This window comes from Salmo trutta, chromosome 13 (genome assembly GCF_901001165.1).
Source record: "Salmo trutta chromosome 13, fSalTru1.1, whole genome shotgun sequence".
NCBI lineage: Eukaryota > Metazoa > Chordata > Actinopteri > Salmoniformes > Salmonidae > Salmo > Salmo trutta.
In genome coordinates, this window is record NC_042969.1 from 31,817,676 (window position 1) to 31,834,143 (window position 16,468).

At 48.2% G+C, this 16,468-nt stretch overlaps 1 protein-coding gene across 1 annotated transcript in view; it reads left to right on the top strand.

Annotated features, from left to right (window-relative positions):
• LOC115205651 (ephrin-B1) overlaps positions 1–2,292 on the top strand; it is a 161,866-nt gene extending 159,574 nt beyond the window's left edge. Inside the window, exon 5 of the mRNA XM_029771840.1 lies at positions 1,717–2,292. Within this exon, the coding sequence (XP_029627700.1) occupies positions 1,717–2,123 (407 nt within the window). The 3' untranslated portion in view covers positions 2,124–2,292. The remainder of the gene's footprint in view (positions 1–1,716) is intronic.
• The last annotated feature ends 14,176 nt before the right edge of the window (positions 2,293–16,468 follow it).

Genomic DNA, 16,468 nt, shown 5'->3' on the forward strand with positions numbered 1-16,468 from the left:
AAATAAATAATTATCTCTACTATTATTCTGACATTTCTCATTCTTAAAATAAAGTGGTGATCCTAACTGACCTAAGACAGGGAAGTTTTACTAGGATTAAATGTCAGGAATTGTGAAAAACTTAGTTTAAATGTACTGTATTTGGCTTAGGTGTATGTAAACTTCCGACTTCAACTGTATATACTGTATTTTATACCATCTATTGCACCTTGCCTATGCCGCTCGGCCATCACTCATCCATATATTTACATGTATATATTCTTATTCCATCCCTTTAGATTTGTGTGTATTAGGTAGTTGTTGTGGAATTGTTAGATTACTTGTTAGGTATTGCTGCACTGTCGGAACAAGAAACACAAGCATTTCGCTACACTCACATTAACATCTGCTAACCATGTGTATGTGACCAATAACATTTGATTTGATTTTATATCTTCCCCGGCCACTCCCCCGGCCTCCCCCCTGGCCTCTCCCCTGGCCTCTCCCCTGTCCTCTCCCCTGGCCTCTCCCCGGCCGCTCCCCCGGCCTCCCCCCTGGCCTCTCCCCTGGCCTCTCCCCTTTCCTCTCCCCTGGCCTCTCCCCGGCCGCTCCCCCGGCCGCTCCCACGGCCTCTCCCCTGGCCGCTCCCCTGGCCGCTCCCCTGGCCTCTCCCCTGGCCTCTCCCCTGGCCTCTCCCCTGTCCTCTCCCCTGGCCTCTCCCCCGGCCTCTCCCCCGGCCGCTCCCCCGGCCTCCCCCCTGTCCTCTCCCCTGGCCTCTCCCCGGCCGCTCCCCCGGCCGCTCCCACGGCCGCTCCCACGGCCTCTCCCCTGGCCGCTCCCCTGGCCGCTCCCCTGGCCTCTCCCCGGCCGCTCCCCCGGCCGCTCCCACGGCCGCTCCCACGGCCTCTCCCCTGGCCGCTCCCCTGGCCGCTCCCCTGGCCTCTCCCCTGGCCTCTCCACCGGCCTCCCCCCTGGCCGCTCCCCTGGCCGCTCCCCTGGCCTCTCCCCTGGCTGCTCCCCTGGCCGCTCCCCTGGCCGCTCCCCTGGCCTCTCCCCTGGCCTCTCCCCTGTACTATTGTGGCCTAGACGTTTGAAACATCTTTCTGTAGTCTAGGCTATTGGCTTGTCTGTGTCAGTCCTATTCATCTGAGTGATGTGGGGTGTTAACCACAGATTACATTACAGGGTCATCTTGATTTTAAACAAATTAAATTAGATGACATCAATAGCGCTTGTCAATCCCCCTAAAACAAATGCAAAGAATTCATTGTTGTTCTAGGCATTCATTTCGTTAAGCTTGGGCGGCAGGTAGCCTAGTGGTTAGAGCGTTGGGTCAGTAACCAAAAGGGTTGGTGAATCAAATCCCCAAGCTGTCAAGGTAAAAATCTGTCATTCTGCCTCTGAACAAGGCAGTTAACCCACTGTTCCTAGGCTGTCATTGTAAATAAGAATGTGTTCTTAACTGACTTGCCTAGTTAAATAAAGGTAAAATAAAGGTAAATTAAAGGTTAAATAAATTTTTTAAAACATAAACATTCCTGTAACTGAATGCACAATTGGTTGCATTCTACAAACTCACCTTTTTCTTTATTTTTCTCTCCCTCTCCCCCTCTCTCATTCTCTCTCCCCCTCTCTCATTCTCTCCCTCTCCCCCCTCTCTCATTCTCTCTCCCCCTCTCTCATTCTCTCTCCCCCTCTCTCATTCTCTCCCCTTCTCTCTTCCCTTCCCTCCTCCAGACTCTATAAACCAGGACAACAGGTCAGGAGGTTCCAGCAGCAGTGACAGCATCCTGGGGTCAAAGGTTGCTGTGTTTTCAGCCATTGGAGCTGGCTGCATCATCTTCCTCCTCCTCATCCTCTTCCTCGTCATCCTGCTCATCAAGATGAGGAAGAGAGTCCAGAAGCACTCTCACGCCCAGCCACACCCCTCCGCCATGGCACTCAGCATGCTGTCCAATCAGAACAAGCTGCCTGGCAGCGGGGGCACAGCCGGGACGGAACCCAGTGACATCATCATCCCGCTGCGGACGGAGAATAACTACTGCCCTCACTACGAGAAGGTGAGCGGTGACTACGGACATCCTGTTTATATCGTACAGGAGATGCCTCCACAGAGCCCAGCAAACATCTACTACAAAGTCTGAAAGGACGAGGAGCACATAACTATCCTCTAAATGAGAAAAGCAAATTAACATATACAATGTCCTAGAGGAGAGGAGCGATTGAACATCTACTACAGTGTGAGTTGAAGAGAGAAGGACAGGAGAGATTGAACATCTACTACAGTGTGAGTTGAAGAGAGAAGGACAGGAGAGATTGATTACTCTGCTACTGGACTGTTTTATTTTAATTTGGGGACTTGGCTTTTAACAAGCCCATGTTTTTCTACCACCTACTGACCTAAGTAAAGGACACCTGACAGTGGACCATGGACTGATCGAGAAAAACTGAACTGACAGAAACTGTCCAGTACACCTCGTCCTGTTGATGTGATGTTTTACCCTCTATCTCCCTGTCCTCTATCCCCCTGTCCTCTCCTCCTGTCTTCTATCCTCCTGTCCTCTATCCCCCTGTCTTCTCCTCCTGTCCTCTATCCCCCTGTCCTCTATCCCCCTGTCCTCTCCTCCTGTCCTCTACCCCCCTGTCCTCTATCCCCCTGTCCTCTCTTCCTGTCCTCTCCTCATGTCCTCTATCTCCCTGTCCTCTCCTCCTGTCCTCTCCTCCTGTCCTCTATCCCCCTGTCCTCTCCTCCTGTCCTCTATCCCCCTGTCCTCTCCTCCTGTCCTCTATCCCTCTGTCCCCTCCTCCTGTCTTCTATCCCCCTGTCTCCTCCTCCTGTCCTCTATCCCCCTGTCCTCTCCTCCTGTCCTCTATCCCCCTGTCCTCTCCTCCTGTCCTCTATCCCCCTGTCCTCTCCTCCTGTCCTCTATCCCCCTGTCCTCTGTCCCCCTGTCCTCTATCCCCCTGTCCTCTGTCCCCCTGTCCTCTATCCCCCTGTCCTCTATCCCCCTGTCCTCTATCCCCCTGTCCTCTGTCTCCCTGTCCTCTATCCCCCTGTCCTCTATCCCCCTGTCCTCTATCCCCCTGTCCTCTATACCCCTGTCCTCTGTCCCCCTGTCCTCTATCCCCCTGTCCTCTATCCCCCTGTCCTCTGTCCCCCTGTCTTCTATCCCCCTGTCCTCTATCCCCTGTCCTCTATCCCCCTGTCCTCTATCCCCCTGTCCTCTGTCCCCCTGTCCTCTCCTCCTGTCCTCTCCTCTAACCCTAACCAGACTGGGTTTCTGGGTTCAGTATCTTCCACTACAGTACTATCACTACACAGCACAGTGTACTAGTTACTAGACCACTACACCTGTGTGTGTGTGTGTGTGTGTGTGTGTGTGTGTGTGTGTGTGTGTGTGTGTGTGTGTGTGTGTGTGTCAGGCAGGCCTCTCTGCTGGGGATCCAGGTAGCTCAGGTATCAGGCACAGTGTGTGTGTTCCTCTCTCCCCTCACACCTCTACTGTCTGCCTTACTGTTCGTAGTATGTTTGATGGGAGATTCCCTGGATCCTGCATCACTCCACAGACCTGTTGTATTTTGGTAGATTTCCCTACAAATACACAATGTGTAGAAGTTACGATCTCATTGTTTCCTCCACTCTTTCACCAACACCACCACCCACTCATTTTCCCATGGATATTACCTGGGTCTGCACTGTTTATGGACAGGCCCTGCATCTGTGTGTGTGTGTGTGTGCGTGTGCGTGTGTGTGTGTGTATTCCACCTGCCTGATAGGATCTTAGCCATGCTCCAGGTATTTATTATCCTCTTTTCAGTGCTGTGTGTTTGAGACTGTGTCTTCTGGAGTGGGGGGGCGGAGGTTAAAACAGATAGTCATGTGAGGAAGAGAAGTCAGTAGGATGGAACTAAAGGAGAAAGATGGGGGGGGTGTTGAGTGTTGGCTCCGGTCTTTGGATGACTCAGCTGAAGCTAGAGTGACTCACCCTCTTAGAGATGTGCTCTGAATGAAAATGATGTGCTGAATATTCCACACTCAACACACTGAACAAACCACAGCCAGAGAATAGAGAGGGAGCGAGGGGGACAGAGGGAGAGAGAGAGACAGAGGGAGAGAGAGAGAGACAGAGGGAGGGAGAGAGAGAGACAGAGGGAGGGAGAGAGAGAGAGACAGAGAGAGAGAGAGACAGAGGGAGAGAGGGAGGGAGGGAGGGAGGGAGGGAGGGAGGGAGGGAGGGAGGGAGGGAGGGAGGGAGGGAGGGAGGGAGGGAGGGAGGGAGGGAGAGAGAGAGAGACGGACGGAGGGAGGGAGAGAGAGAGACAGAGGGAGGGAGGGAGAGAGAGAGACAGACGGAGGGAGGGAGGGAGAGAGAGAGAGACAGAGGGAGGGAGAGAGAGAGACAGAGGGAAAGAGAGAGACAGAGGGAGAGAGAGACAAAGGGAGAAACAGAGGGAGGGAGGGAGAGAGAGAGAGAGGGAGAGAGAGAGACAGAGGGAGAGACAGAGGGAGGGAGAGAGAGAGACAGAGGGAGAGAGGGAGGGAGAGGGAGGCAGAGAGAGACGGAGAGAGAGACGGACGGAGGGAGGGAGAGAGAGAGACAGAGGGAGAGAGTGAAAGGGAGAGAGACAGGGGGAGAGAGAGAGACAGATGGAGAGAGAGAGAGAGACAGAGGGGGAGAGAGAGAGACAGAGGGAGAAAGAGAGAGAGAGAGAGAGAGAGGGACAGAGGAAGGGAGAGGGAGGGAGAGAGAGAGTGAAAGAGAGAGGGACAGCAGGAGAGAGAGAGGGGGAGAGAGAGAGAGGTAGGGAAGGAGAAAAAGAGAGCGAGAGAGAGAAAGTGAGAGAGGGAGAGAGAGAGAGAGGGTGGGAGAAACAGAGAGAGAGAAAGAGAGAGAGAGACACCCTTGTCCGACTCCCGGTTCAACCGGTGCCATCCCCCTTTAAAAAACTTACCCTCTACCCCACGATGCAAAACAACACCACACATCACAAGACAGGCTCCTCCCCATTCCCCATTTCTTTCGTAAAATCCATCATACAGTTCCAATCCCCGCCGACCACCAGTCTCCTCAGGCACTACCTGTGAGAGTTCCTGTCTAAGACACCCAAACAGAAGCACCCTCTCTCTCCCTGTGTTAGGCACATACACATTTATAAGGACAAAACCCAGTTGTTAATTTCTGCCTTTACTACAGGTAGTCTATCCCTACACACCTCCTTTGAGGAGCAATTTTTTATGGCCAGACCCAGTGAAAAAAGGACTGGTGGAAAGAACTGCCACCCTGCACTAACATTTGTTCCATAGCTCAGCACACTTGCCCCTTTCCACCAGAGCCAGTGAAAAACTTCATTCACCACATCACTATGCGTCTCCTGCAGAAACAAGACCTGTACTTTTTTTTTGTTTTACATATTCACCAAACAGACTCCTCTTTCCCGCATCTCTGGCACCATTTATATTAAGCGAGTCTACCCAAAGAGTCTCCATAAGAAGTGGGAGAAAAGCCAGCAGAGAAAGAGACCAATAGCAGAGCTCAAAAGCCCCAGTGCTTGGAAAAAATATTCATCTAAATAGCATCTGAAGGTCGACCTTTACGCACGGTTGTGACCCACTTCCTCAACCTAAACCGTTTCCTTGGTGAGAGGACACCATACCCCTCATTTTTCATAGCGTGCTGTACTGATTTTACATTCGCAAATCGCAAAAAAAGCTTAATGATTAACCTTTTTCCCTTTGGTCTCATTCAGAAACCTTGACAGTTCCCTCACCGTGTACTTTGACCCCTCTGCCTGAATGGCTGTCAGCTCTGGACCCATTGAGGAGGAGTCTGAAAAGAAAGCCTCTTCCTCAGATTCACCTCCCTCCTCCTCGTCTCCATATCCCATCCTGACCACCTGCCCTTTCTCTCTAGTCGGTGCCTCCCCCCAGCACTATAACCTGACTAGACCCAGTCTCATCTACACCACCATCTATATCATGACTAGACCCAGTCTCATCTACACCACCATCTATAACATGACTAGACCCAGTCTCATCTACACCACCATCTATATCATGACTAGACCCAGTCTCATCTACACCACCATCTATAACATGACTAGACCCAGCCTCATCTACACCACCATCTATAACATGACTAGACCCAGCCTCATCTACACCACCATCTATAACCTGACTAGACCCAGCCTCATCTACACCACCATCCATAACATGACTAGACCCAGCCTCATCTACACCACCATCCATAACATGACTAGACCCAGCCTCATCTACACCACCATCTCTAACCTGACTAGACACAGCCTCATCTACACCACCATCCATAACATGACTAGACCCAGCCTCATCTTCACCACCATCTATAACATGACTAGACCCAGTCTCATCTACACCACCATCTATAGCATGACTAGACCCAGTCTCATCTACACCACCATCTATAACATGACTAGACCCAGCCTCATCTACACCACCATCTATAACATGACTAGACCCAGCCTCATCTACACCACCATCTATAACATGACTAGACCCAGCCTCATCTACACCACCATCTATAACATGACTAGACCCAGCCTCATCTACACCACCATCTATAACATGACTAGACCCAGCCTCATCTACACCACCATCTATAACATGACTAGACCCAGTCTCATCTACACCACCATCTATAGCATGACTAGACCCAGTCTCATCTACACCACCATCTATAACATGACTAGACCCAGTCTCATCTACACCACCATCCTCCGTAATAAACGGAGGCAGATTCGCAACTACATCCCTTGTCGAAGGAGTTGAATGACAGGAAATTGGCACCAACACATCCCTTACAAATATTCCACTAGCCATCAGCCTACCCACCAAATTCACTCTTTTCATGAACACAACCACAGCTTTTTTAATTCTAGATGCGGAACGTATAAATTCAGCTCCTACCTGTTCACTGATCGCGAGAAGAACCTCCTCCACCTTAACTCCATTCTCAGGAACACACCTGAATCCATGCTGTAACTACAGTGTCTCTGCGCTAGGCTGCGAAGCCATCGCGCACACCACACCTTCCAAACCCCAGGAAACTAAAATTCTGTCCTCTTCCACCCTAACTTTGAAAAAAACAGCAGGTACCGCTAAACTAACAGTGTGTTAACCCTCCACCATAGAAAATGACATGTTTAAGAAAATACCAGATATAATCAAGAAAATAAGTTAGGACAGAGCCCTTCACCTGGCCTCTCAACTACAAATCACTCCCAGCATGCACTGAGAGAGAGACAGGGGGAAGGAGAAAGAGAGAGAAAGAAGGATGAGAAAGAGAGGGGGTGGGAGAAAGAAAGAGAGAGCGTGCAAGGGAGGGAGAGAGAGAGAAAGAGGGAGAGGGAGGGCAGTACAAAGAGGGAGGGGGAAGAGAGAAAGAGAGAGGGAGGGAGAGGGACAGAGAAAGAGAGAGAGAGAAAGAGAGAGAGAGAAATGGAGAGAGAAAAATGGAGGGAGGGGGAAGAGAGAAAGAGAGAGGGAGGGAGAGGGACAGAGAAAGAGAGAGAGAGAAAGAGAGAGAGAGAAATGGAGAGAGAAAAATGGAGCGAGGGGGAGTGAGAAAGAAAGAGAGAGTGTGCAAGAGAGGGAGGGAGGGAGGGAGGGAGGGAGGGAGGGAGGGAGGGAGGGAGAAAGAAAGAAAGAAAAAGAGAGAGGAAGGGAGAAAGAGAGAGAGAGAGAGGTAGAAGGAGAGAGAGAGAATATTCCACGCTCAAGGTGTTCAGTCACTGAGAAAATTCCAGCTTCAACTATCGCATAGAACAGGACAGAGTCAGGATTAGCTTCCGTGTCTTTGTGTGTGTGTGTGTGTGTGTGTGTGTGTGTGTGTGTGTGTGTGTGTGTGTGTCTGCTGTCTGCATTAAGAGTAGTCCAATAGCGTAGAGAATGCTTGTCTTGGAAATTGACAAATAGATGAATAATGGATTCTATCTGCCAAATACCAACTAGTAGTACTTCAAACAATACAATACCATGAGAATAGACTGAGGTGAGACAGATAACAACAGCTATTCCCCTGCCTAACACGTATTGACAGTGTGGAGAATCCTGAGTGTCTGTGAGTTATTGTCAAGACTAGCCTGGGTACCAGTCATGTTTGGAGTGGCAAGGATTAGCATTATGGGACAAACATACTGGTACCCAGGCTATTGTCAGACTGTCTGCTGGTGTTTTTTTGTTACATTCTACACCATCACTGTGTCACCGACACCAAACCATTTCTCCATGCTATTCTTCTTCGTTGGTGTGATCTGGTAGTGTTCTAAATGATCTGGCCAAAAATGAAGCAAACATGTAAATAATGTGGATAGTCATTTCACCCGAGCACTGCTCTCCTGAAACATTTGACTAGATTTTTGTAATGCCGATTGTTTTGTAAATCGTTGTCTTTTTAAAAAGTGTGTTTTGTATGAATCCTTGCATTTTTGTCAATGTTTGTTTGAATGTTCTTTTTTTTTATTTGAGTAAAACAAAATATGTCCTGTTCAGATCACATGGTCTAGTCATCTGAAGTGTCCTGTAACTCATCAGTCCATTCTTATCTCATTGACCAATCCCAGATTGACTAACCCCTAACTTCTACACCCTACACACTTAGACAGACACTCCCTACACAGATCTGAACTGAAAGGGTGTCACACAGACAGGAAGTAGATGTCAGCGTTATGGCAACAATTCCAGCTGGCCTATCAAAAGACAAAATGGAGCATCAGGGATTAACATATTGCTTTTCCAATGCTTTCAGATCTACACAACAAATTCATACGGGCTAGGGATCTACTTACATTTGGGCACATGTATTTAAAGCAGGTTTCAGAGTCATGTTCCTCATCAGCATTTAACAGAAACGAGAGATTCTCCATGCACAGTAAACTGTATGTATCACTGACTCAGAAGAGAGACTTCAACCAACAGTCAGTGAAGTAGAGCAGTGCCCACAGCTTTGATATGGATAGTTATTAAGACAGTAATGGAGGTGGTTCAATATAAACCCAGTCACAGTCAGACACGGCACTTAGTTATTATGGAGACTAGGATGTTTCACCATCTCTGTGTGTTACCTAGATTTCCTCCCTCCCTCTTTCTATCTCAGTAGAGTTCACATAAGGCTATTGGTTTGTCACATTCAGAGTAACACTGATTTCTACTCTTGTTTAAGCCACAGTGTTTAATGTGCATGTTGATAACCTGTTGACGAGGTGTCCCTCATAACTATATGTTTATTTATGCCTTTCACTTTGCTGCTTCCCAGAGTATTCCTGTTGCCACCAGCTACCATCATAATGTTCCACCAGTTTGGAAATCGCATATTGATAAATACATTTTTTCCCGTGGAAAATGTTTGCGGGATTGTTGTTTTTCAATAAAATAGTCACCCCATCTCCTCTCTCAGTGTCACACACACACACACACACACACACACACACACACACACACACACACACACACACACACACACACACACACACACACACACACACACACACACACACACACACACCCTGGGGTGAGTGGTGAACAGATGGGTCTGTTCTGACACATTAGTCAGATTTGAGACACACACACACCACACACACACACACACACACCACACACATGCTTTATAAATTCATATTTTTGAGGAGGTCCAGTCTGATACACCTCTCTGCATAGTAAGTCATCTCCATCACAGCCCTCTCTGCCCCGCTGTCCACCACAATTACATTCTTCCACAGTTTATTACATTGGATTGGTTGCACTCTGGATTTCTACTGTGTTTGTCTGAAATGACAGCCTGTGTACTCCACTGGTGAAGGACAGATTCCAGGCGTCGTGTCTGTGTGTGTGTGTGTGTGTGTGTGTGTGTGTGTGTGTGTGTGTGTGTGTGTGTGTGTGTGTGTGTGTGTGTGTGTGTGTGTGTGTGTGTGTGTGTGTGTGTGTGTGTGTGTGTGTGTGTGTGTTGGTCTGTGAAAGCAGAGATAGCATGAAATTGTATTAAAGTGATTGGGTCTATCCTACTCAAAATACGGCAGTGGTTATTGTCATGGCTCTTCCTGATGAAGGGAATGACCGAGGGAGAGAAAACGAGAGGGAGAGAGTGATGGAGAGAGAGAGTGATGGAGAGAGAGAGTGATGGAGAGAAAGAGAGATGGAGCGAGAGAAAGTGATGGAGAGAGAGAGTGATGGAGAGAGAGTGATGGAGAGAGAGAGATGGAGCGAGAGAAAGAGCAATGGAGAGAGTGATGGAGTGTGAGAGAGAGTGATGGAGAGAAAGAGCAATGGAGAGAGTGATGGAGTGTGAGAGAGAGTGATGGAGAGAAAGAGAGATGGAGCGAGAGAAAGTGATGGAGAGAGAGAGTGATGGAGAGAGAGTGATGGAGAGAGAGAGATGGAGCGACAGAAAGAGTGATGGAGAGAGTGATGGAGTGTGAGAGAGAGTGATGGAGAGAGAGTGATGGAGAGAGAGTGATGGGAGAGAGGGATGGAGAGAGAGGGATGGAGATGGAGAGAGAGTAATGAAGAGAGAGTGATGCAGAGAGAGAGAGTGATGGAGAGAGAGAGAGTGATGGAGAGAGAAAGAGTGATGGAGAGAGAGAGTGATGGAGAAGAGTGATGGAGAAAAGTGATGGAGAAAGAGTGATGGAGAGAGAGTGATGGAGAGAGAGAGTGATGGAGAGAGAGAAAGAGTGATGGCGAGAGAGAGATGGAGAGAGAGAGTGATGGATAGAGAGAGATGGAGAGAGAGATGAGAGCGAGAGAGAGAGCTCCCCACCCACCTCCCCCCTCGCTCTCTCTCCGCCCCAGGGCAGGTACACTCATCTGTTATCTGGCTTGGTACCGAGACGCCCCCGCGGAGACGTTACTGTGGGTTTATTAAAGCCTTCTCCTGTTGTGTGTCTGTGTGTGAGTTTGTGTGTGGTGTGTGTGCCAGAGGGGCCTAGCTATTGTTCTGAAATGGAGTCAACATCACAAAATATAGTTACAGCTTTCTGCAGCAGAAGAGAGACAAAGGATGTGGTCTGCTAGGGTTTGTCTAGTCTATAGTTTCCATTGAGTCAGACAAGCTCAACCATGGCCCAAATGTATGCACATATGACTGGACGTCACTTTGAATTAAATCATTTGCTAATGGCATATATTATATATTATCTAGGATCATGCAACACCTCCCTACCTGAAATGCACATGATCATTATCAGTCACCAGTTGGTTTTACACCTTCCCAAAATGTGCAGTAAATGATCTGTGCTACAGAGTGATATAAATTGAAATGTTCTAGCATTACTGGAGACCAGCATTCACGATAAACGCTGCATATGTCAGCTCAAACAGAAATTACCTTTACATTTCAATCACGCTATTGCACTGAACTTAAGCGATACGGATTGAATCAGACCCTATATCAAAGTTTCTAATAGCTGAGTTATTAGCTACAACGAATCCAGCTTGTCTGTAACACTTTTCTACCCGGAGTCTACACAATCACCTTCATCATCATCACCATCATCATCACCATCATCATCATCATCATCATCATCATCAGGAAATCAACAGTGAATGATAAGGATGAAGGAGATGAGTGAATCCTCTGGGTGAGTTGTTAATATCTGACATTAAATACACAAGAGGGACACCAGAGTAAAGAAATACAATAATTTTGAATGTAATAATAAAATGTATTTTATTTATTATCATATTAGAAGTGGTTTAAAATCGTATCATGTTCATACAGTACCAGTCAAAAGTTTGGAAACACCTACTCTTTATTTTTACAAATTTCTACATTGTAGAAATCATGTAGTAACCAAAAAAGTGTTAAACAAATTTTCAAAGTAGCCACCCTTTGCCTTGATGACAGCTTTGCACACTCTTGGAATTCTCTCAACCAGCTTCATGAGGTAGTCACCTGGAATGCATTTCAATTAACTAGTGTGCTTTGTTGAAAGTTCATTTGTGGAATTTCTTTCCTTCTTAATGCGTTTGAGACAATCAGTTGGGTTGTGACAAGGTAGGGGTGGTATACAGAAGACAGCCCTATTTGGTAAAAGACCAAGTCCATATTATGGCAAGAACAGCTCAAATAAGTAAAGAGAAATGACAGTCCATCTTTAAGACATGAAGGTCAGTCAATACGGAAAATTTCACGAACTGAAAGTTTCTGCAAGTGCAGTAGCAAAAACCATCAAGCTCTATGTTGAAACTGGCTCTCATGAGGACCGCCACAGGAATGGAAGATCCAGAGTTACCTCTTCCAACCGCCGTGTCTTTGTGAGACGCAGAGTAGATGAACGGATGATCTCCACATGTGTCGTTCCCACCCTGAAGCATGGAGGAGGAGATGTGATGGTGTGGGTGTGCTTTGCTGGTGACACTGTTAGTGATTTATTTAGAATTCAAGGCACACTTAACCAGCATGGCTACCACAGCATTCTGCAGCAGTACCCATCCCATCTGGTTTGCACTTAGTGGGACTATCATTTGTTTTTCAACAGGACAATGACCCAACACACATCCAGGCTGTGTAAGGGCTATTTGACAAAGAAGGAAAGTGATGGAGAGATGCATCAGATGACCTGGCCTCCACAATCCCCTGACCTCAACCCAATTGAGATGGTTTGGGATGAGTTGGACCGCAGAGTAAAGGAAAAGCAGCTAACAAGTGCTCAGCATAGTATGTGGGAACTCCTTCAAGACTGTAGGAAAAGCATTCCAGGTGAAGCTGGTTGAGAGAATGCCAAGAGTGTACAAAGCTGTCATCAAGGCAAAGGGTGGCTACTTTGAAGAATCTCAAATATAAAATATATTTTGATTTGTTTAAAACTTTTTTGGTTACTACATGATTCCATATGTGTTATTTCATAGTTTTGATGTCTTCACTATTATTCTACAATATAGAAAATAATAAAATAAAGAAAAATTCTTGAATGAGTGGGTGTGTCCAAACATTTTACTGGTATTGTAACTTGGGGTATTTTAGTTACTGTTTATATACAGTACATGTATAAATTGTGTATGATTTCATTCTCTACATTTTCATACTTTAAAACAGTGGTCACCAAACTTTTCTAAGCCGAGATCACTTTGAGTCAAAATACCGCTCAGAATGTTTTTAAACATGATTAAACAAAATGTAAGGTAAGCCAATGCAACATTGACCAATTTAAAAGCAGTTCTGTAGCAATGAGGCTTGTGCAATAGACTGTATGCCCAATACATTATCACTGCATACTGGCTATGCTAGAATTGCCTTGCCACTGTTATTCTTCCATTTTAAAATTCAATTAAAAACTCGAGGTATATGAGCCACTGGTTATAGATAATTTGTTGTATTACTTGTGAGGCACAGCTGAGTGAGCATAAATTGAAACAATGTGCTTTCTTTATCTTACTGGACTGATGGTGCCTGCATCTGATGGTCAGTCTCAGTGGAGGGAGAGCATCAGAGGATGGGATCGGAGCCGTGCTCTCTCAGCGCTCTGGCAGCCACCGAAGCTCCGCCCCTGTGCTTTCTTTTCGAAGAAGTTCAGCCCGTCCGAGCGAAACTATGATGTGGGGGACCGGGAGCTGTTGGCTGTTGTCAAGGCTCTGAAGGCGTGGAGACATTGGCTTGAGGGGGCTAAACACCCTTTTCTCATCTGGACTGACCACCGCAATCTGGAGTACATCCAGGCGGCGAGGAGACTGAACCCTCGCCAGGCAAGGTGGGCCATGTTCTTTACCCGTTTTGTTTTCACCCTGTCCTACAGACCAGGTTCCCAGAACGCTAAGTCAGACGCACTGTCCCGGCTGTATGACACAGAGGAGTGGTCCATAGATCACACTCCCATACTTCCGGCCTCTTGCCTGGTGGCACCGGTGGTGTGGGAGCTGGACGCGGACATAGAGCGGGCGTTATGCACAGAGCCCACTCCCCTCCAGTGTCCAGCTGGGCGTCTGTACGTTCCGTCTGCTGTCCGTGACCATTTGATCTATTGGGCCCACACGTCACCCTCCTCTGGTCATCCTGGCATCGGTCGGACAGTGCGTTGCCTTAGTGGGAAGTACTGGTGGTCCACCTTGGCCAAGGACGTGAGGGTTTATGTTTCCTCCTGCTTGGTGTGCGCCGAGGGCAATGCTCCCAGGCACCTGCCCAGAGGGAAGTTACAACCCCTCCCCGTTCCACAACGGCCGTGGTCGCACCTGTCGGTGGACTTCCTGATGGATCTTCCTCCCTCACCGGGCAACACCACAATCCTGGTCTAAGTCCTGCCGTCTCCTCCCTTTGCCCGGTCTCCCTACGGCCCTACAGACTGCGGAGGCCCTGTTCACTCACGTCTTCTGGCACTACGGGGTTCCTGAGGACATAGTCTCTGATCGGGGTCCCCAGTTCACATCCAGAGTATGGAGGACGTTCATGGAACGTCTGGGGGTCTCGGGCAGCCTCACCTCAGGTTTTCACCCTGAGAGTAACGGGCAGGTGGAGAGAGTAAACCAGGATGTGGGTAGGTTTCTGCGGTCATATTGGGCAGAGATGGCCCAAAACTCACTCCGCCACTCCTCCACTAACCTCTCCCCTTTCCAGTGCGTACTGGGGTATCAGCCGGGTCTGGCACCTTGGCATCAGAGACAGATCGAAGCTCCTGCGGTGGACGAATGGTTTAAGCGCCCGGAGGAGACCTGGGATGCTGCTCATGTGCATCTGCAACGGGCCGTGAGGCGACAGAAGGCGAGCGCCGACCGCCACCGCAGTGAGGCCCCGGTGTTCGCACCGGGGGACCGGGTCTGGCTGCCCCTCCGCCTGCCCTGCCGGAAGCTGGGTCCGCGGTTTGTGGGGCCATTCAAAGTCCTGAGGAGAGTGAACGAGGTATGTTACAGGTTACAGCTTCCCCCCCGATTACCGTATTAACCCCTCGTTCCATGTGTCTCTCCTCAGGCCGGTGGTGGCTGGTCCGCTCCAGGAGTCTGAGGTGCGGGAGGTTCCTCCGCCCCCTCTGGACATCGAGGGGGCCCCGGCGTATGCTGTCTGAGCCATACTGGACTCGAGGCGTCGGGCGAGGGGCCTTCAGTACCTCGTGGAGTGGGAGGGGTATGGTCCGGAGGAGAGATGCTGGTTGCCAGTGGAGGACTTCCTGGACCCTTCGTTGCTTTGGGAGTTCCACCGTCTCCACCTGGATCGCCATGCGCCTCGTCCTCCGGGTCGTCCCTGAGGTTGGTGTCAGCGCGGGGGGTACTGTCACGACTTCCGCCGAAGTCGGTCCCTGTCCTTGTTCGGGCTGCGTTCGGCGATCGACGTCACCTGCCTTTTTAGCCATCGCCGATCCACTTTTCATTTTCCATTTGTTTTGTCTTAGTTTTACACACTTGGTTTCACTTCTCCAATTACTTGTTCATTATTTAACCCTCTGTTCCCCCATGGTTTTTTGTGAGTGATTGTTTGTATGTTATACGGTCCGTTATGTGGGCTTGCTTTATTGTATTGTATTTGCCTATTTTGAGTAAATTAAGTTTATTTACTCATATCTGCTGTCCTGCGCCTGACTCCTCTACACAAGCTACGCACAGACCACATTAAAATCTGCCTCTCACCGTAGGACAGCCTCTCAGCTTTCTCCCTTTCACTAAGACTGACCAAAATGGTCTTCCTGCTGATGGTGAAACTTGATTCACATTGCATTATTTCTGCCTCATACAGTAAATCTTGTTCTTACACTTCTAACCAGTTAATTAAAAACACACAGCTAATAATAATAAGACTATCGGTACGCTTTCCTGCTCATTCATTGAAGCTGCAGTGCTTGTTGCAGCGAGCGGGGTTAATTAAGTGCATTTTTCATTTTATTAGTGTTGAATAAAAAGTGTTGACAATGCTGAATAAAAACGTAGCGCTCTATTCAATCAGATCTAATTTAGCCAACATCCGCATCGCGGTTCTTTTGGTGGTGCCGGAGCTGGAACTTGAGCTGTTAAATCCACAAGAGCCTCCAGGCATTATACCTAAAGTGGACATTGCCATTGAAGGCACAAAGCCGCATTAAGAGAAATCTCATGCAGCCCTGTTTACAAGTTCAAACACTGGAATGCGAGATGTAATCGACACCATTTAATGATTTTCAATTTGAGTGTCATTATTTCTGTATAGCCTACACTTTCTCATTCTGAACTTCTAAAGCGATCCAGATGATGATCACAAGAGCAGCTGCTCACCGATTTGACAGCTCCAATGCAGTTCAATCTCAGACACCGCTAAAACATCAGCTATGCGGGTGTCGGCTGTCGCCGGTTAATTCGTGATCTGATTGAATCTAGGCCATAAACATTAACTCACTCATAAAAACAGCAGCTCTTTGCTGTAGTCTCTCTTTAGTCATGGTTTTAGACATTTTGAAATCACAGTATCAATTTACTTTGCTGTGTGCACAAGGAAGCTGCAGACACATGGTGATCTGAGCAATCTGATTGGCTAGCGGTATTAGGTGCAAGGTGCACTTGATT